This window comes from Doryrhamphus excisus, linkage group LG5 (genome assembly GCF_037039965.1).
Source record: "Doryrhamphus excisus strain RoL-2023G ecotype Guam linkage group LG5, RoL_Dexc_Guam_v1.1, whole genome shotgun sequence".
In the NCBI taxonomy this organism is placed as follows: domain Eukaryota; kingdom Metazoa; phylum Chordata; class Actinopteri; order Syngnathiformes; family Syngnathidae; genus Doryrhamphus; species Doryrhamphus excisus.
In genome coordinates this window covers 19,031,684-19,054,453 of record NC_136361.1, presented here as the reverse complement: position 1 = coordinate 19,054,453, position 22,770 = coordinate 19,031,684, and the positions used below count along the sequence as shown (strand labels likewise).

Sequence of the window (22,770 nt, the reverse complement as noted above, 5' to 3'; positions counted from 1 at the left end):
ACAGACACAGCACAAAGAGCGAGAGTTGTGATTGACGACTGATGCTTACTGACCCAGGAGGCTGCTACTGATGCAGCCGCATCTCTCACGTCTAACCTCCAGTATAACCTCTATTAGCATCATCCTGATCTCGGTGGATACTGCTCATCATTTCCATTTCCGCGCTACCACACTATTTCCCTAACTTAATCATGTAGTTTTCCTTATACAATGCTAATTATGGATGAGTCACATATGGAAATGTTGCTCTATTACAAGATTAGAAGACTTTCAATCGGAATACATAACAAGACAGGCAAATCGTGAAAATGAGTTGAAGCTTTGGGTCTCATTGCATCACTGTCTGCAAGCGGCATTATACATTATAGCAGGATATACATTAGCCATGATATTCAAGCTCGGACATGGAAATGAGCCAAAGCAAATGATCCCATTATAGTCTTTGTATGTGTGAAGAAGCGATGCAGGTGACATCACATGACAGATGACACGGCTACAACTCCTTTCATACCACTGACCCTTGTAATCCGTCACTTCATTACTCATCACTCCCATTACCTCACATACCGATGGTAAAGTACTAAAGCATGTGTTATGCGGCCTAAAGTTAAAGAAGCACAAATGTGTTTGTAAAATAACCAAAAGGCTGGGCCTCAGAGTCTAGTAATTGAGTATTTTTTTGGTTTTGAAGAATTGTTTTTTTCTTAATATGACTGATGAACCAAAAAGCTAAATAACCATATAACTAAATAACTAACCAAAAATAGAGCATGCCCATCATCAAGCATAGTAGTGCTTTTGAGGTTGATAGCAGTCTAAAACACTCATTTCAAAAGGCACATTTAAGTCACTTTTGCAAGGATGAGTGAAGAGCGGGCAACTATTTCCCATCCAAAGGCAAGTAAATCAAAATCCTCTTTGTGAATATGCCCTTGATACATATCAAAGACCGGGTTTTTAACCTTTGCATTGGGAGTCAAAGCAAGCAGCCTGGCCTCCACACACTATTGAGGGTGTGCTCACACTAGACCATTCATACTGGGTTGCACTTGGGACATGACCCCCCCCACCCCCACTCCCTCTCCTGGCCCCTGCTGGCCTGGGCTCGCACCGAGCATTCCTACTTTGGTCCGTGTGCTTGTGCCGTAACTTCTAAACTGCTGTATTCCCTGGCTTTATGGATTATTACCAAAAACATATTGAGTTGTTCTGTTATGGAAGGATGCAACTGTTTGAAATTACTTGCGAGAGGTGTACTCGCATTAATTAAATTAATCACATCTTTATTAAGAACATGAATGTAATTGTGGGTGAGTGAGCATTAGGAAAAACCGAGGACTCCACTTTTTTTCAATACATTTGGCAACAACAGCGCCTCTGACAAAGTGTGTGGGACAATGACAACTTGTCATTGCCACATGTCGGGCTTCTCCTGAGCTCCACCGCACTACCGGCACTTCTGACAAAGTTTGACCCACAGTAAGCGCTCTTCCTCGGGGAGGCAAGGTTGCCATATGCTATGTTAAAACTCGGTAAATCAGGGGGTCTCGCTCCAAGATCAAGAGCTGCCAGTAGCTCCTTAATACTTTTCAATTAGCTCTCCAAAGACTTTATTCCAGGGGTCTCAAACACGCGGTCCGCGGGACAAATGTGGCCCGCAGGACACTAGTTTGAGGCCCCCGTCTTAATATGAAAGTTTAATGTTAATGCAGCCCACGCAAGTTTGATATGGATGCTGTATGGTATCATGTACCCAGAAAAAATTATTAAGTTTGATTAATGTTTATGTTAAAGGTTAAATAACTGATAGTAGTTATCCTCCCTATCCGTGTGGAAGTGGTAAGTTTTTGGCTATTTAAGTTTAAAGGAAATAACTTGAAGGCTACCGTTTAGGTCGCTAGCGCTCTAGTTTGCGAGTTAGCATGTGTCTCAAGACCCTGTAATTGCGCAATATGTTGTAAATAAAAAGAGTATAAATGTGACTATAGTCGTGTTTTGTCATGTCTACAGGGCTCTAATAATGCTTTGTTCATTTTAATCTGAAAAAAATAATTTGTCTACCCACCAACTATATGTGGTTTCTTAAGTTTTTATTATTTGCCGTTTTATTATTATTATTATTATATTTATTTATTTATTTATTTCTGATTGATTGATTTTCTTTATTCTTGATTTATTTATTTATTTTTCATCTTATTTTGTGTAGAAAAATAAAAAGTAAGATATTTGAGTACAGTGGAATATTTTATTAGAGCTTTTCTTGTAGAAAATTGGAACCAAAGCAAAGTTTTTTAAATTTTTTTGTTTTTAATAAATGTGTTTTTTTTTTTTTTTTTGGAAAACCTGATGCGGCCCAGTCTCACCCAGACCCGAACTCCAGTGGCCCCCAAGTAAATTGAGTTTGAGACCCCTGCTTTATTCATTTATTAGAACTCTTATACGCACCATATTAGAAAGTGTGGTTCGTTCATAGTTTGAAAGTGTGACCAATCACAACGGAGTGAGCGTGTCATGGGTGGAATAAATTAAAAGGGAAGCACAAATCCAAGAAAATGTGTGCGGGTTATTGTGTGTAGCTGCTCTATAGGAGTCCACAACTCTATACAAAGATATTGACTGGATTTGAGCTGTATACTCTTCTATCTTGACACAGGGGTCTGTCTCTCTCTGCTGTGTGCGTCAGCGCTCCTGAGCGAGGCTGCTGCCCCCCCCCCCCCCCGTGCTAAATCTGGACACATTCCAAACACTCTTGGTGACATATTTTCTCAAAATCGACTCGCTCTTTAGGTACTTTTTCTGCCGTTTTTGGTGAGTTTGTGGTATTTGAGAACTTAAAAGTAGTATGACTGCACTATTAACCACACATCACTCAGGAAGAGGAAACTACGAGTGGGTAAACAAGTTCATCTAGAACACAAGTCATTCTTTGTTATCAACATCTTTTCATATTTTTTTTTTCACGTCAAGCTCATCAACTCTGCAGTTGCGTAATATCAGCAAGGGTGTGTTAACACAGCGGTCCTCTAACCTCCACTGGCCAGAGTCAAACTTCCTGGCTGTTTAAGTGTTACATTTTGCAGCCGACCAAACTCTCTGATCTTTCCACAATTCCATGGTTTCTGTAGAAGAGATGTAATGGGTTCAGTTGGCCCCGACTTTACAGGCTACTTTAAGCACAAGCAGTTACAACATGAAAGGGTCATTATGGCCTTGGCCGGTTAAAGTAGGACACCTGCAGTGGGCAAATATGTGATGTGGAGGACAGGAAGAACAATTTGAGTTAAAACTGTTTCACTTGGAGACTTCTTCGTGAGGATTTAGGCAGACTCAATACTCCACTTCATCTCATTTTACTGACATCAGGCCAATGGGAGCATTTTTGTACCGTTTCCAGTTTTATTTTCCAAGCCTCAGCTCCCCTCAATGACCTGAACAGGTGACAGCCATAATAGTCGGTTCAAAACCATGAGCTGAACAAAAACAGAAGCCGAAAGTGTGGGAATAGATAAATGAAAACATTTGCAGTGAAATAATTGCACTGTGATCCCGAGCTGTTTGGAATTCTGAGCTGACTGCTTTTGCAGATGTTTCGGTACTGGCATGCAGAAATGCACATGTGCTTTTGTGACTCCTCGGCGCTGTTTGTGGCTTCTGGCCTCCGCATCGCGATCGTTATCGTCTTTCTCTTCTCTCACACACGGTAGTTTTACTGGGTGTTTTTTTTTTTTTCTCTTTAAGATTGCGTTTACGGTGCAGATCACGTCACTCAAACGTATATGAATATAGGTCACATCATGCAAACATATAGAATTTATTTCAAAATCAGATGTTTTTTTTTTCTCAGGCACCATTTTTGGATTTAGTACAAGATGCAATTCCAACCTTAGAATTTGGGAAAAAAATGGAAACAGACTGCATACTTGTCTGCAAGACTGAAAAGTTCTGGGACTGAATTCAGTAAAACTATTTCACCTACTTTTGTAATATTTCTCATTTTAATCAGACATGAAGATGGGTAAGGAGGATGTTGAGGAGACGAGAATGAAGCTGAAGCTGAAATGACATCAGCAGCCCCTTAAGATATTGTTTCGTCGTTTTCATACAAATGTGCCGAACGACTTGCGCGTTTTTTGCATTTCGTCATTTCAGATGAAAGATAACGGACTGTCCAGAACTTTCTACAACGGCATTGAAGACGTTTACACAAAAACGTATATTATATATCTAAGCTGAGGATGTGTGCATGTGACAACACAATACCATATAACCGCCATGTGTGTTAGCAATGCATGGTCAGGAATCGGAAAAAATTCCTATGGCAGTACAGATCAGGTAAGTGAATAATTACCATTTAAGTAAATGAAACCCACGGACAGGAGACAGATACTCAGATAAGTACTCAGCAAACACCATAAAAGTGATTTTGACCAACAACGGGGCAAGGAATGAAAGAAGCAAAGTGGAAATGACAGGAGCAGACAGCTTGAAGCACATAGCAGCCAAGAGGAAATGAAAGAGGAAGAAGCAAAGGATGGGATAACAGGAGGAGGGGAGGAATGTGTTCAGAGCGAGAGAATACATGAAAATGAGAACGAGATGACAAGGGGTGGGGGGGGTGGGGGGGGTTAGGGACGAGCTCGGATATATCTCCATCCAGCCGCTCACCTGCCAATAACAAATTGGAAACAACTCCACACGATCCCTGGGAACTAAAAATACCCAGCTCTTTCACGGATCGTCCACCATGGATTGTCACTCTCCACAGACACAGCAACAGATAAACACCGTCTATGGTACTCGTATTACTAACAAACATGGAACATATGCAATGAAGTCAGATTGCCTCTAAGCACATACACTGTCATACATATGGATGCTGTATCGATTAAAACAGAAGTGAAGACATTCAAATAAAGCATTAAGTGTTGAATAGTCAGATACAGTAACGGTTTACATGCAATAGGTTGTCTTCAAGTGTAGAGACTTTCACCACACGCCAGAGCGCATGGTTTAGTAACACGGGTCTCAACAGCAGTTTTCACACCTTCCCGATAAGCCTGTTTACGTACAGGAAGTTACTTTGTTTCTGCCTGGTTTAACGAGGTCCATGAAGGGGTTTAGCAACTGAACTAGTGGTGGCCAAAACCATTCATTCAGTAAAAAGAGCCGTTCATTTCGATCAACTGGTCGTTAGCCTGTGATCTCCCCCTGTGCATCGACCCGGTCAACCGTGTGGAGTCAGTCAGTTCACTCATGTTCACCTTCGTTCCGACTCAATAGCACAACAACACGTGATGACTAGTGGTGTGTCGGTCATGAACGAACGGGTCAAAAGAACTCGTTCTTTTTTGTGAACGGAATGAACGAGGTCACCGACAGTGTCGGTCAATCTCTCGGTCTCGGTCTTTCAGTCAACTAACCCCACCCACCCACAGAGCGAGGCACGACGATAGGATACGACAGACAGGCGCACAGATAGTCCCGCCCTGCAAAAAGAACGATGAACTGACTCTCCAGCCAACCAAAAAAAAAACATTTGCAACTGAACGGGTATTTTAGGGGCGGATACCTCGTTCATTCTGTTCACAAAAAAGAACGAGTTCTTTTGACCCGTTCGTTCATAAGCGACACACCACTAAACTGAACACGATTCAATGATCACTAACATTAATACAGATTAACTGTACTTAACCTTGCAGTCCAATCACAACGCAAGCAGGTAGGATGCAAATGCTCAAAACGATGCTGGGAACACACCATAAAATTGCAAGAGTGATGCCCCCTGCATCATCTCCACATAGCCAGTTGCCGTTTGACGCCCCTGCACAAACTCAAGCTCCATTGTTCCATTGAGGGAAAAAGCAACCCAGATCATGATTGTGCCTCCTCCACCTTAGTGAGGTGGGATCTCCTTCTCATGCCAGTAATGATGGAAGCCATCACTACCACTTACATTGACTCTACCACTTGACTTTTAGGTTCCAATTCCCTCAGGATCCTTCGAGAAGTTTAAAATGACTGTCCTACTGCATCAAACCTCAGCAGCAATGCTGCGAGAAGCCTTGAGAGAAGAAAACTTTTTTGCCTTTGCCATCAAGATATCATGACAATGTGAATACCTGACAGAAAATGACATTTAATCAGGGTTGGACGGTATTTTTTTATACACCGATAAACCAGCCTTCCAATAATAACAAAATGACTTATACTCTATCAACAATTATCAACTATACAGTTGGCATTACGTAGAGAAGTACAAAACTCATCACACAGAAACTATTACCATGGATACAAGGTTGAAATACTGAAATAACTTTTTCTAACACGTGTTTAAAATTGTCAAGTGAGACTTAAAACACAACCATGACTCAAAGCGAACATTTGGATCTCATTAGGCCTATTTTAAACTTTGCCTCTTCATCAGAGGATTGTCATTAAAGTGTGTGATGGCACACATCCACTGTCACTTCATAACAGAAACACACACAATCACTCACAAGCACTGTGTGCGTACAGCAGACTAATGTTGGCACGTTACACGGTGAATGACACAAACCATTGTGACCACTGATCCAGTAGTCTCTTTCAGCGAGACTGTTGCATAATAGGAGGCATGAATGTTGGCTGCCCGCGCTCTATTGAGACACACCACAACAAAGCATGGGCACCACTCACCGGCTCACAATTGCACTTACGCTCCTATTAAGGCTATCATCTGAAGTAGGACTTGGCCATTGGTGTACATTTTAAAAGACATTTATGGAGGAGATCTTGTATTTCTTTAACTCATTCAGTTGCTCACTTTCTCATGCTGTATTATGCAATGCTACTTGGCTACATAGTTTGAGAAGTTCAAATGGCAGCAGTGTCCAGGTCTTGCATGAGGGAAAAGCGAGCTCCCAACTAAAACCTTAAGTCTGCACTCAGGTCTTTGCTCACTTTCTCATGTTGTATTATGCAATGCTACTTGGCTACATAGTCTAAGAAGTTCAAATGGCAGCAGTGTCCAGGTCTTGCATGAGGGAAAAGCGAGCTCCCAACTAAAACCTTAAGTCTGCACTCAGGTCTTTGCTCATTTTCTTGTGTTGTATTGTGCAATGCTACTTGGCTACATAGTCTAAGAAGTTCAAATGGCAGCAGTGTCCAGGTCTTGCATGAGGGAAAAGCGAGCTCCCAACTAAAACCTTAAGTCTTCACTCAGGTCTTTGCTCACGTTCTCATGTTGTTTTATGCAATGCTACTTGGCTACATAGTCTGAGAATATTCAAATGGCAGCAATGTCCAGGTCTTGCATGAGGGAAAAGCGAGATCCCAACTAAAACCTTAAGTCTGCACTCAGGTCTTTGCTCACTTTCTCATGTTGTATTATGCAATGCTACTTGGCTACATAGTCGGAGAAGTTCAAATGGCAGCAATGTCCAAATCTTGCATCAGGGAACAGTGAGCTCCCAACTAAAACCTTAAGTCTTCACTCAGGTCTTTGCTCACATTCTCATGTTGTATTATGCAATGCTACTTGGCTACATAGACTGAGAAGTTCAAATGTCAGCAGTGTCCAGGTCTTGCATTAGGGAAACGCAAGCTCCCAACTAAAACCTTAAGTCTGCACTCAGGTCTTTGCTCACTTTGTCATGTTGTATTGTGCAATGCTACTTGGCTACATAGTCTGAGAAGTTCAAATGGCAGCAATGTCCAGGTCTTGCATGAGGGAAAAGCGAGCTCCCAACTAAAACCTTAAGTCTTCACTCATGTCTTTGCTCACTTTCTCATGTTGTATTATGCAATGCTACTTGGCTACATAGTCTGAGAAGTTGAAATGGCAGCAATGTCCAGGTCTTGCATGAGGGAAAAGCGAGCTCCCAACTAAAACCTTAAGTCTTCACTCAGGTCTTTGCTCACTTTCTCATGTTGTATTATGCAATGCTACTTGGCTACATAGTCTGAAAAGTTCAAATGGCAGCAATGTCCAAATCTTGCATCAGGGAACAGTGAGCTCCCAACTAAAACCTTAAGTCTTCACTCAGGTCTTTGCTCATTTTCTCGTGTTGTATTATGCAATGCTACTTGGCTACATAGTCTGAGAAGTTCAAATGGCAGCAGTGTCCAGGTCTTGCATGAGGGAAAAGCGAGCTCCCAACTAAAACCTTAAGTCTTCACTCAGGTCTTTTCTCACTTTGTCATGTTGTTTTATGCAATGCTACTTGGCTACATAGTCTGAGAAGTTCAAATGTCAGCAGTGTCCAGGTCTTGCATGAGGGAAACACAAGCTCCCAACTAAAACCTTAAGTCTTCACTCAAGTCTTTGCTCACTTTCTCATGTTGTATTATGCAATGCTACTTGGCTACATAGTCTGAGAAGTTCAAATGGCAACAATGTCCAAATCTTGCATCAGGGAACAGTGAGCTCCCAACTAAAACCTTAAGTCTTCACTCAGGTCTTTGCTCATTTTCTCGTGTTGTATTGTGCAATGCTACTTGGCTACATAGTCTGAGAAGTTCAAATGGCAGCAGTGTCCAGGTCCTGCATGAGGGAACAGTGAGCTCCCAACTAAAACCTTAAGTCTTCACTCAGGTCTTAGCATGTGAACCTCTTTTTCCAGCTGGGTTCACAGCTAGAATACTATAAAGTGTACTGAATTTTCATTGGAGACCCCTGCTATATAACATTTACTTTATTATATGGATCTGATACTCGGACAATAACTAATTCAACTGCAGAAAGATTGGAAGCTTTTGAGATGTGGTGTGTACATAGAGTAATAAAAGTATCCTGGAAAGAAAGAAAAAACAACACGCAAGTACTAAGAATGGCAAATGGACAAAGAAAGCTTCTGAAGAATATTATGGAAAGGAAAAACATGTTCTTTGTTCACACAAACAGACACAGCCTATTTCAAACACAACTCCAAGAAGGAAAAATAGAAGGAAAGAGGAAAAAGGGTAGACTAAGACGTAAACGGATTGATAACATCAACACATGGAACAAGAAATGCTAACAGAACTGCAAATTAGCAGCTAAATCCGGTGCTACTGGTGAACCATGACCTCCAACCTTTTAGAGAGAAGAAGACCCGCGGGCCACATCAGGTCTGCCAAGCGTTTTAATCCGACCAAATTTTCAATTTTTTTTAATTTAAAACCTTTACCACCTTTAGCACTGTAGCTGGCAACATGACTTGCAGTGCTATTGTGGCAGGCTTGAGACCAGGGTGTACCCTACCTCTTGCCCAATGTCAGCTGGGATAGACTCCAGCATACCCACGAACCGAATGAAAATTGAAGCAACAAATTAAAGCTTGCATAGTTGGTTAATAGTTAATATTCTACATGATACGTTTGTAATGTATTGTCTTTGTTATCCACCTATTGTGTTGCTGTGTGTGTAGTTCTTTTGACACCAGTAGTAGGAATTGTGTGTGACACTTTGCGATTCGTAGCTAATATGGTATACCTCACACAGGTACACTACACTTGAGTACCTTTGAGCATCTCAAATGTGACATGACGCAATGATGAAATGACAACGATGATTTAGCCAATGCAATTCATGCATTTAGCTGCCCGATGTAGTGAATTACAAACTAATGGGGAACTAATTAGTGCCTTTGAATCCAGCTCACTAAATAACAACAGACAGCAACATGTGGTCTAGATTTGATTTATAAATAAGCAGTAAGGCTTTGGCTCGCTACGTTCCGTATGTCTTACAAACTTTCTTTAATACAGCATTAGGAGTTTTGAAAGATTTACAGTTATGGGCACTCTGTGTCAGTGACTGAAGCACTGATGATGTGTCTGCTGTTTAAATACATTTGCAAGCCACTTCCAAAGCAAACAAAAGAATAAATCAGACGCCTTGTATCGTTACTAACTGTGGAAAATCTGGTTTTATGGAGTTCAGTTATCATTAGTATAGTTCATCTCGGATGAAGGGCTGTTGGCCAAAAAGAATAGATGTCTTTTATCACAGCGTCGCACAGAAATAGAAAGAATCAGAGAAAGGTCGGGGCGGAAAATTACAATTATGAACATTTTGAAAAAGTAGAAACAGGAATATCTTTCTGATCTGCAATTTTTTTTTTCTGGTCATCATGAAAAAGTGTACTTACTTTTCATTCATGGAAGTGTATAGCACCCAAGACACATGCAGCACACAAGTCTGAAACACAGTCTTTCTGTCCACTTCGCTCTATTACACAAAGACACTGTGTCAACCAACCTAGACTTTTACACATAGGTGAGCAGATTTACTGCTGGACTGTCTCAGCTTGAGTTAATGATTATGTGGAAATATCTAAAAAAGTAGTCTTTTATTCCAGAAAGTATTTGAGTCCAACCACTTAGGTAGGTGACATACAGTTGCGGTCAAAGTTTGCATAGACTCATAATGGGCTTGAATGTCTTATTCATTTTGGGCTTGAACAAGTCTTTTCCCCAGAATGGAATAGCACTACAATGTACATCAATGATTTTTAAGAACAAGGATTGGAAGCCCGAATTATACAGTACATACCGTCTGAAATATATACATATACATACTTAAATCTTATAAGTGGTGCTGAACTGAACTTCTGGAATCCTCGACCAAAGTCAAGTGGATTTGACATCGGTGTGGACTGGCAGAATGCCAAGCAAGAAAGAAGGCCGCGCTCCAAAATCAACACCGTCAAGCTTGACGGCTTAAATTTGCAACTGCCCACACGGACAAGCCAGATGCCAACCCGACCGCTTCAGACAGACGGCTGCCCCACAGAGTCTAGGTTGTCTAAGGTTTCTTTTCTAGAAGGAGTTTTCCTCGTCTCCAACAAGTACTTGCTCTTGTGGAATTCAGTTGTTGTTTTTGGGGTATATAGGGTGACCCAAAAAAAACGGGCCCGTGTACACTGTATGTGATATCTCCATTATTTATTCACTGATTGCCCTTATTTTACAGAACATGGCAGAATCAACAACCGTGAGTACACCAAGACCCCAATGGGAGCTGGGACAAAGAATACACTGTGTTAAATTTTATTACAAGACAGGCTCGTTTAAGAAAACCCAGTTGGAATGTGAAAAGGCTCCATCCAAAAGCAGAATTCAGAACTGGGTGGACCACTTCGAGAAGTATGGGACCGTGGAGAACCTCAACACTGCCAGTGAGAAGCCACTCGGGACGTCCCAAGAAGCGAACAGCCGAGAATCTGGTCACCAAGGAGCGGTATGTGGAGGTCCTCAAAACCTTCAAGAATGAACTCCAGACCATCTACCCGTAGCTCGTGAGCAAGTTCCGGTTCCAGCAAGACGGAGCAAGTTCTCACACCTCAAAACCTGTCCCGCGATTGGCTGAAAGAGAACTTCGGAGGCCGAGTGATCAGATCTCAAGACTGATTTTGAGTGGGCACCCCATAGCCCGGACCTAACCCCAACTGTTTTTTTTCTTTGGGGCTATCTTAAGGACAGAGTCTACGCAGGGAAACCCAGAACCATTGCGGAACTCAAGAAAGCCATCATGGAGGAAATGAGATTCATTACCAATTCAGTCTGTAAGAACGTCATGGACAACTTCGTGATGCGCCTCAAGAAATGCACGGAGCTAAATGGAGGCCATCTAGAACATAAGCTGTAGAACGGAGAAAAAAAGTCCAAAGACCCTAGTGTTTTGATGTGATGTTTTGAATATAATAAACTAGTTATGACCAAAGTTTCATTTCATTCAGACAAAACACTAAGAAACGGGGCCTAATTAGAGTTGGGGCCCGTTTTTTTTTGGGTCACCCTGTACAAGGAGGTTCTAGACCTAAATTCTGTTTTGAACTAGTCCTATATACTATAAATACATTTGACTTTTGTACAAACGTTTTCTGGTCAGACGAGACCAAAATGTTTGGAGTCAAAGTGAGTTTTCGAAAATTAAGAACATTGTAGAAACCGTCAATGGTTCGGTTCTGTTTTGCTGCCATTGGTACTGAAGATGGAATCATGATGGGGACCACCTCGAAATTCCTCAACTCAAATCAGCATCACACAGCCGAAACTCGGGATCCAACTGGGTGTTCCAACATGACAGTGATCCCAAACACACATCAAAACTGGTTTTGGAATGGATAATGCAGGCTCAAATGAAGCTAACATCAACCCTATAGAACATCTGTGGACTATATTTAAAAGCCGTTTCTGTGCCAGGAAAACCAACCAATTGAAACCTAATTCTGCCAAGAAAAGTGGTCAAATATCCAGCCAGAGGTATGCCAGAAGATGCTTGGCTGATGGCTACAAAATGTGTCTGGTCGGTGGGTGTGTGTGTGTGTGTGTGTGTGTGTATAAAGTAAGCAGTCATCCCTCGCAACTTCTCGGTTCAAATTTCGCGGCTTCATGTTTTTTTAAAAATGAAGTCATAAATAAATTATCGTGGTTTTGTAGTTGAATAAGACCTATTCCATTCATCCATCTTCATTGCTGCTTATACACACTACGGTCGCCGGTTTGCTGGAGCCTATCCCAGCCGACTTTGAACGAAAGGCGGGATACACCTGGACTGGTCGCCAGCTAATCGCAGGGCACATATTGACCAATTCATACCTATGAACAATTAACCGAAGAAGAAAACGGAGTACCCGGAAGAAGAACATGCAGACTCCACCCAAAGATTCGAACCCAGATATTCCAGATGTCCTGACTGTGTGCCCAATTCTAATCCACCGCACTACCCTTATGCATATTTAATCGAGATTTAATTGCAAGATTAATGAGATTTCTCATTTGGAGAACAGAGCAGCCAGAATCAGATTGAATTATGGCATCACTACTATGAATGATAATATAGTCATATTGAAGCGGCATTGTATAAGACATTATGACGTTAAGTTATTAACTTTGCAATCCCAACCTACATTTGTGTTCCCACTGTGACCGTCAATGAGTGACGTGTGGGTGTTTTTTTTTTTCATTGCAGTAGAACAGCTGCTGGTGTGTTAATGCTCTAAGTGAGTAGCAGAAATGAAAGGCAGGCATTGGAAGATTAACGGTTAAGTGGGTGTCTTGTTTCATTAATAATGGTACTGCGGCGACCACATTGCTTCATAACACACCTCTTACATCGAAGAGAGAGATGTTGACAATTTAAGAACACAGTCGCTATATTTAGGGAGTACAGGTGTGCATTAAAGGTGAAATTCATTCATTTTTTGTACCGCTTATCCTCACGAGGGTCGCAGGGGTGCTGGAGCCTATCCCAGCTGTCTTCGGGCGAGAGGCTGGGTACACCCTGGACTGGTCGCCAGCCAATCACAAGTCACAGGTCTTACATTTATTTGGTAAATAATAATTCAGCCAACATAAGTAATGCGTGCACCACCTTTTACCAGGTCGGAAAGCTGCACAAACCCCTCAACAATGCAACCCAACTCCTAACCAAACAAACAGAACAAATAAGGCAGAACTTAAACATCGCCCGCCTGGTATATCCTTGCTGGCGAAATTCCTCCTTCCTTATTATCGTTTTTTAATTATTATTATAAGTACCAAGGGCGGCGCGGTGGACGAGTGGTTAGCGCACAGACCTCACAGCTAGGAGACCAGGGTTCAATTCCCACCCTCTGCCATCTCTGTGTGGAGTTTGCATGTTCTCCCCGTGCATGCGTGGGTTTCCTCCCACATTCCAAAAACATGCTAGGTTAATTGCCGACTCCAAATTGTCCATAGGTATGAATGTGAGTGTGAATGGTTGTTTGTCTATATGTGCCCTGTGATTGGCTGGCCACCAGGGTGTACCCCGCCTCTCGTCCGAAGACAGCTGGGATAGGCTCCAGCACCCCCCGCGACCCTCGTGAGGAAAAAGCAGTAGAAAATGAATGAATGACTATAAGTACCAAAGGACAGCTGGACAACTCTGACGTAAATAAGCAAAGACAAGTAGATAAGACAAAGCTTCTGGAGCCATTTAACTGCGATAAACGAGGTATTACTGTATTTGAACATAAGCGTTTTACATTGTGCAAAAAATATGTTGATTAATCATTCCAACTGAGAAATAACACGGTTGAAATAAATCAAAATAATAAATAATAATAATACATTTATTCCCATGATGAGTGTACAGTATGTGTATGTGTGACTGTAACCATACAAGCAAACAAAACCTACAGGCTGTTGTGTTTTCTTTTTTACTTTCTATTTTATTTCAAATGGAAATATCGAAAAAAAAATTGACAAAATTAGTCAAATTTGGCTTGCAATGCAGATTTTGAGGCACAAAACCGTTTGTGCAATAAACATGGCTCCCATCAACAATCAGCTGAGTAAATAGTCTCTTTTCTTTAACTGGGAGTACCAAAGTTATAGCGTTAGTAGGCCCCATTTTTGTAATTAAATCAGGAAACGAACCCAGCGTGGGTGTAGGAGCACGATGCCTAATTATGTTTCAGTTTCTGCACCTTATTCCGATGACTAAATACTTTAAGTGAACTCAGCAATAAAACCGTTTTGCTTCCATAAAGTTACTTGACTCGAGTCTTATGGTTTTCTGACTTTAATTAGACAGGTTTTAAAAAAACACGAGGCGGCATTAACGGTCCCCATAATGCAGCCAGTGCAGCCAAGACAAGAACACAAAACAATGAGACCCTGTTGGGCAATGCATTTTCCCCCAAAGTTCACATGTGTTATTTTGGAGAATATCAAGGCTATGGCATCTGTGTGACATCATAGTGTTTATTTTGTCACAGTTAACAGAGCTACTCCAGAGCCATACGGACCTTGTGTAACTGGCACAATTCCCACTGACAAGTTACCAACATTTGAGTGTAAAATTGTTGGAATTCCCCTTTTGGTTGTGATTCCACTATGACAGCACCTTGAGCAATATCGGTTACCGTGAAGACAGTGGGCTCCTGTGGAGGCAATCCACAAAGACAAAGAGTTAGAGAATGTATGTGTGGGGTTTTTTGTTGTTGTTTTTTTTCGGCGTAACATCGGGGGGGGGGGGGGGGGGGGGGGGGGGTTATCTGCTGGAATTTTCCATAGAGTAACTTGTTGGCCAACAGGGCTGACATACACAGCTCACTGGGTTTTGAACGCTCTAGACACGGAAGCCTGATACAGTGCCTCAAAACCGCCCCGAGCACAACCGGCGCAGCCCACGCACCCTCCTGTACAGAAGTTCTAGAAAGCTGCTGTTGAAGCTCACAGTATGGCCTTTCACGACTACCTGGCGCCCAAAAACCGATACGCCCGATGCCCCCCCCCCCCCCCAGTCATGGTGAACTATTCACTTTCACAATAACAGACACATACATCACATGAAGAAGACCAAATAAACAGATACTCGAAAATGAAAGAGGAGCTACAAAAAAAAAAAAAAAAAACTCTTTCCAGTCCGGGTATCTGTCTCTTGTTGTGAAGTCCTGGCCAGTGTCACCAGTTCACTTGACTGGCAATCCATTTTGGCTCCCACCCTCCCGTCAGTATTATTTATACCGGTTAATACTTTCTTGACTGCACTTGGACGCTGGCCCAATGGCCTCATATTTAAGGTATTTACACAGCAGGAAGAGCTAAGGATAACATTCAAAGAAAAAGACACTTCGGGGCATTCAGAATGTCATGCTAGTTTATTTTTTCTTCAGTCCGTGTGCTCACATTTCCAATGCAGTGTGGTGAACCTTTTGGGGTCAACTATCGAAGAATTTATGTCCCTAACAGAAATAAAAACAAACTGAAAAATAATGCAACCAAATTATTGCATTAAGTACAAAGCATGATCAACAATTATCTGTGAGTTTGTTTGTTTATTTCGGCTTTTTTCCTGATTTCGGAGTCGCCACAGCGGATCTTTTGATCGTTGATAGTGGAGATTCGAACCCGGAGCGGGAATTATTGTCTGTGAATCAGGTCCCTAATCCAATAACAGATCAAATTTTAAAAAATTGAGCGTGCAAAATACTTTCAGGGAAGGACTATTTGACATGGTTATAAAAACAATTTGTGGTGTGTTTTAGAACACACACACACTTGGAGAATATGCAAACTCAAGATGCACGAGCGGGGAATCGAACCCTACTCTCCTAGCTAACGATTCCGTTGAGTTCGATTCCCAATAAATCAGACAGGATAGAAAGCTCCGAATGGCCAAATCGCTTTCCTTGTCCTTCCGACGAAGTTAAAGAGAGTTTACGCCATATCGATTCGATATCGGTTTTGCTTAAATATTGTTTTGCTACACTGATTGGTGCTAATATCTCCAAAGATAACTCTCTTGATGACGCAAACAAGATGATAAACTGGCATCTCTGCTGATGCGATGCCTCTTTCTGCAGTACATACTGCAACAGTATATACTGCAACAGTACATACTCCAACAGTACATACTCCCAACAGTACATACTCCCAACAGTACATACTCCCAACAGTACATACTCCCAACAGTACATACTCCCAACAGTACATACTCCAACAGTACATACTCCCAACAGTACATACTCCCAACAGTACATACTCCAACAGTACATACTCCAACAGTACATACTCCAACAGTACATACTCCAACAGTACATACTCCCAACAGTACATACTCCAACAGTACATACTCCAACAGTACATACTCCAACAGTACATACTCCCAACAGTACATACTCCCAACAGTACATACTCCAACAGTACATACTCCCAACAGTACATACTCCAACAGTACATACTCCAACAGTACATACTCCCAACAGTACATACTCCAACAGTACATACTCCCAACAGTACATACTCCCAACAGTACATACTCCCAACAGTACATACTCCAACAGTACATACTCCAACAGTACATACTCCAACAGTACATACTCCCAACAGTACATACTCCCAACAGTACATACTCCCAACAGTACATACTCCAACAGTACATACTCCAACAGTGCATACTCCAACAGTACATACTCCCAACAGTACATACTCCCAACAGTACATACTCCAACAGTACATACTCCCAACAGTACATACTTCCAACAGTACATACTCCCAACAGTACATACTCCAACAGTACATACTCCAACAGTACATACTCCCAAAGCTCTCCTGCTCGTCTTTGCTGATATTAGCTTACAATCATTTTGCATGACCTTTGACTCACTTAAACCGTTTAAGTTTATACAGTTACATTATGCTTTTTTTGCTCTTGTTTTTGTTTATTTCATTGTTTCACGTTCCACACATTGCCCCTGCACTACACTTTGGACACCCATGCATTCTTGGTTTTGTTGATCAGTGACTAGGTTGCATTACGGAAACGTGCATTGCACAGTGGATATTTCACCGTTTAATTACCGTAAAACGGAGTAATAAGGGACAGTTTTTTGGGGAAAAAACTCTTCTATACATGAGGTGTGTTATAGTACTGCTCTGTGATTAAGGGTGCAGACAAGTTTGAACATCTACATGAGTTGATATGACAAATCTTTACGTAAACTTGATAAAATGTACTTTTTAACCCTTGTATTATGTTACGGGTCAATTTGACCCGTTTCAGTTTTTGTGTTGACCACAGTACTGGTTATCCTTTCTTTTTCTTCATGAAATTTCGTGACTTTTCCTCATCTAGGGTCATGAACAGGTGTGTAAAATTTGGACACTCTGATGTGTCGTCGTATGTCTGTGTTGAGTTTGTATACAAAGATGATGTTGCGGGTCATTTTGACCCGGACACTTTAATGTGGGTATATAGCTGTTCAGATCCAGAAAAAAACATGTCTCTTTGATGTAGTTTATTTTGACTGCCCAATTATTTGTATTTTGATTGCCTTTGAAGAGCCATTCAGACCCAGGTGTGTGTAGAGGAGGAACTTTCTCTCCCTTGTCCTTGTCACTGTTCTCATGTCATCTCTTTGAGATGCACACCAAAAATGAGCTCCAGAAGGTTTACAGCTGAAGAAACTTTATCACAGATATTGAACTGTGATTAGTGATGCAGAGGAAGATATTTCAGAGACAGAAGATCTTTCAGAGACTGAGGACAATCTTATTGATGATCCAGATTGTACAAAATCTAGCTATGCATGGAATATGCAAGTATACACAGGAAAGCTACCTAGAGGAGCATCTGAGAAGAATCAGGGGATGCGTGTGGTGCTGGATATGAGTGAAGGGCTGCAAGGTCATAACATCACATGTGACAACTTCTTTACATCCTACCACCTCGAAGATGAACTTCTAAAGAGAAAGCTGACTATGTTGGGGACGGTCAGAAGAAATAAGCCAGAACTTCCCAGTGAAATTCTGAAGATGAAGGGCAGACCTCTGCATTTCTCAATATTTGCTTTCACTGAGAAAGCAACAGTTGTTTCATACTGCCTAAAGAGAAACAAGAATGTTCTTGTCATGAGCACGATGCACACAGATGCATCTCTGAGCACAAATGATCCTGGACTACACCTCCACCAAAGGAGGAGTTGACAATCTGGACAAAGTCACAGCAACATACAGTTGCCAGTGCAAGACTGCTCATTGGCCCTTGGTGATTTTCTACAACATTGTGGACGTGTCTGCTTACAATGCCTATGTCCTGTGGACTGAAATCAACCTGCAGCAAATTGTACCCACGTCGACTTTTCCTGCAAGAACTCGGCAAAGCACTCGTCACTCCCAAGATCCAGAGGCAAGCCAGGCCACCTCAATCCCCAGCAGCTGTAGCTGTCATTGAAATGGTCAGGATCCAGTGGATACAGGTGTAAAGAAACGGAAAAGATGCCAGGTCTGTCCCTTCCGAGAGCACAGTAAAACAAGTACCTCTTGCGTGAAATGCAAGAATTACAATCTGCAGAAAGCATATAGTTACATTCTGTCCATCATGTGGAGTACACTGAAACTGTTGAACATTGAAAATCAGAGAAAATGGGGCAAGGTAAATGGAAAAAAAAAGTGTTTGTGAAGAGGGAAAAACTTGAACTAAATAGTTCGTAAACATAGTGTTGGTATTAAAAATGTATTGTATGTCCCTTTTCTAAATGCTTATATGATCTAAAATAAAGTTGTTATTGGTTAACCGGATTTTTTGACTGTTTTGAGTGGGTTTACACAGTACGGGTCAAAATGACCCGCAACATAATCAATGTAATTTTTTTTCAACATAATACAAGGGTTAAAGTAACCGTACAACTTTTGAAGTCTTTAAGACACCGCTGATGACTGCACAACAAACACAAAGGAAGTCTGCTGCTCAGTTTACACTCCTATTTCTGGCAGTATCCAACAGCTGGTGGACGGTTATAACAACCACAAATCCATGTGAGCTAACAATATTTTCATCTTCATGTACGATGTTTACTATGTGAACAAACATTTTCAAACAGTAAGGTCTTGACAGAAGATAATTCCGAACCCCCTGCAGACACTTAGTGACCAGTGTAGAACAGTACATTTCATCAACGTGTTTGAATAAGTCATTTTAATGCCTTCATTACGGCGGGTTCAATTCCACCCTCGTCCATCTCTGCGTGGAGTTTGCATGTTCTCCCCGTGCATGCGTGGGTTTTCTCCGGGTACTCCGGTTTCCGCCCACATTCCAAAAAAAAAAACATGCTAGGTTAATTAGCGACTCCAAATTGTCCATAGGTATGAATGTGAGTGTGAATGGTTGTTTGTCTATATGCGCCCTGTGATTGGCTGGCGACCAGTCCAGGATATACCCTGCCCTTTGCCTGAAGACAGCTGGGATAGGCTCCAGCACCCCTTGTGGATAAGTGGTAGAAAATGAATGACTGAATGGTTCCAGACCTACCGTGAGTTCCACAAAGTTGGATTCCTTATGTATAAAAGGAATATTTACAATGTTGAAGCATTGAAAACTTGTTTATGACCTTCTACATAATGTTTTTTAAATTGTTAGAGCCCTCTAGACAATAAATAACACCCCTATATTTACTTTTACTATGGCATAACTCAATATAGTAGACATAATAACAGAAAACCCTGTTTTTCCGTGCATGCATGGGTTTTCTCCGGGTACTCCAGTTTCCTCCCACATTCCAAAAACATGCTAGGTTAATTAGCGACTCCAAATTGTCCATAGGTATGAATGTATATGTGCCCTGTGATTGGCTGGCGACCAGTTCAGGGTGTACCCCGCCTCTCGCCCGAAGATGGCTGGGATAGGCTCCAGCAACCCCCGCGACCCTTGTGAGGATAAGCGGTAGAAAATGAATTAATTAAAAAATTTATATTAGTGAATCCAGGGTTCAATTCCACCCTCGGCCATCTCTGTGTGGAGTTTGCATGTTCTCCCCGTGCATGCGTGGGGTTTTCTCCGGGTACTCCGGTTTCCTCCCACATTCCAAAAACATGCTAGGTTAATTGGCGACTCCAAATTGTCCATAGGTATGAATGTGAGTGTGAATGGTTGTTTGTCTATATGTGCCCTGTGATTGGCTGGCCACCAGTCCAGGGTGTACCCCGCCCCTCGCCCGAAGACAGTTGGGATAGGCTCCAGCACCCCCGCGACCCTTGTGAGGATAAGCGGTACAAAATGAATGATTTAACATTTTTATATTAGTGAATTTGCTTAATTGCTCTGTGATTGGCTGGTGACCAATCAAGGTTGTACCCGCCTCTTGCCCAACATAACATAAACATACATAGAACATGGATGGATGGATAATATCCCAGCTGTCTTTGGGCGACCAGACCAGGGTGCACCAGTATAAAAAGTATATATATTTACAATAAATTCAATGTAGTATAGACTTAAAGCCCTATCCTTGGGCCGTGACTGGACTGCGACCCAGTGGTTGGGGACCCCATCAGTGACATCTCAACCATTTGAATGTGTATATATATATAAATCATCCACTTACTCTCAGATGGGTAGATGGGCTGCATTTCGACCTTGTGCACCTCTTTGGCGTAATACTCCTCCTCACTCCGCTGTCGCTCGCACGTCGCCGCCCGTTCGTTGGCCTTCTCCTGCAGCAGGTCCCTGGTGCTGTTGTATATGGCTACGATGTCCCGGGAAACGTCCTCGGGCTCGGGGAAGTCCACCGGGGGATGACTGAGCTTGAGTTTGCTCAGGATCTGCCCTCGGATAGCCTCGATGCGCCTCTTCTTGAACTGCTCCGTGTCCAATACGCTGCATGTGGACAAACTGAGCGCGACGGAGACTAAATCCAAAGTGAGGAGAAAAAAGCTGACAAAGTGCAGGTTCATCTTCTCCACAAAGGCTTCACACGCCAAATTGATATTTAGAAAGAAGAACATCCACTTAAAAGTCACCAAGTAGACACATCTCATGGATAAAAGGAGTGCGTTAAAATAACATTTTCCGCCATTAAGTGGTTTAAAGTGCTAACTAACACTTAGAAAGTATACTAGAGAGGTAAAAGTCGCGTACTGTTGCATTGCCACTCAAGCAACAACTTCACCATCATATCAACACCTTCCAAAAGAGTCAAAAATGTCTCTTCAATTTATAAAAAATGAGAAAACGAAGCTTATTATCCTAATAAATATCAAGACGGTGTGCTCCAAAAATAAACACCTCAGGTCCTGTCGTTCATAAAGTGACAAGTTCCTCGACGCCGACCGGTTAAACACAAAATCCACCCAAACGTGGTGTTACCCGATGAAACATCTCCACGGTTCAGTCCCGTATGGACAAGTAGCTGATGAGCTTCACGCGTGTACGCGTAACGGACCTCGGCGACCACTTGAATAAAAAAAAAAAAAGAGACCGACACCACGTGTTTATCCCCGCCCGCTTCAGACGAGCCGGTGGTTCATTTTAATCTCACCGGGTTTATTTTAAATCTTGAGTGTTCGATGCATACACCGGGATGGTGCTGCCAAAGGCAAGGATGGTTTGCTGGACCATGGTAGGGGCGGGTGGATCGATCCAAATGTCGATCATATCGATACCGATGATAGTATCAGTATTGGGGTTGTAGTATCGTGATGAGATAAATAATTTTATTTAATTGTTTTGTTCATGATGTTACGTTATCGATACTAATATTTATGTATTATATTATGTTATTTATTATGCTACAATACAATTGTACGTGTTAAACAAAAAAGGATAATGTTATATTGCTACATTGTCTCATATTGTACTATATTTCTTAAATAGTTTACAAATAAGGTGTTTACCTAAAATTGTGTTTGAGTATGATCAACAAATTAAATGAAAATTTGGTATTGGTATCAGTATCTATAAGGGCAATATTAGCTGAGTATGCACAGAAGGTCCGTCGCAAACCAAAACAGACCCTAAACCAAGCATATTTTCCCATACAAATTCAGGTAAATTAAATTAATCAACAATTTTTCTGTTCATAATATATTTTGGAATATTATCTATAAGGGCAATATTAGCTGAGTATGCACAGAAGGTCCGTCGCAAACCAAAACAGACCCTAAACCAAGCATATTTTCCCATACAAATTCAGGTAAATTAAATTAATCAACAATTTTTCTGTTCATAATATATTTTGGAATATTATCTATAAGGGCAATATTAGCTGAGCATGCACAGAAGGTCCGTCGCAAACCAAAACAGACCCTAACCAAGCATATTTCCCCATACAAAATCAGGTAAATTAAATTAATCAACAATTTTTCTGTTCATAATATATTTTAGATTAATTTCCCAAGTGTACTGTGTCTGTCTAGCTTTCCTGCCAGATTTCCTTGTCCTTTCACCATGTGGGGTCCAGTGAGGTGTAAGTCAGGGAGGTCAAATTCACACCTTCCATACCTGTGGACCTGAAGAGATTCCTTCCACCAGTCCACTACCGAGCATTTTTGACCCTTGAGTAT

General features: G+C 41.7%; 1 protein-coding gene across 1 annotated transcript in view; it reads right to left on the bottom strand.

Annotated features, from left to right (window-relative positions):
• The window catches only part of tgfb2 (transforming growth factor, beta 2), a 33,977-nt gene extending 12,302 nt beyond the window's left edge, over positions 1-21,675 (bottom strand). Inside the window, exon 1 of the mRNA XM_058053218.2 lies at positions 20,814-21,675. Coding sequence (XP_057909201.2) covers positions 20,814-21,246 — 433 coding nt within the window. The 5' untranslated portion in view covers positions 21,247-21,675. The remainder of the gene's footprint in view (positions 1-20,813) is intronic.
• Positions 21,676-22,770: the final 1,095 nt, after the last annotated feature.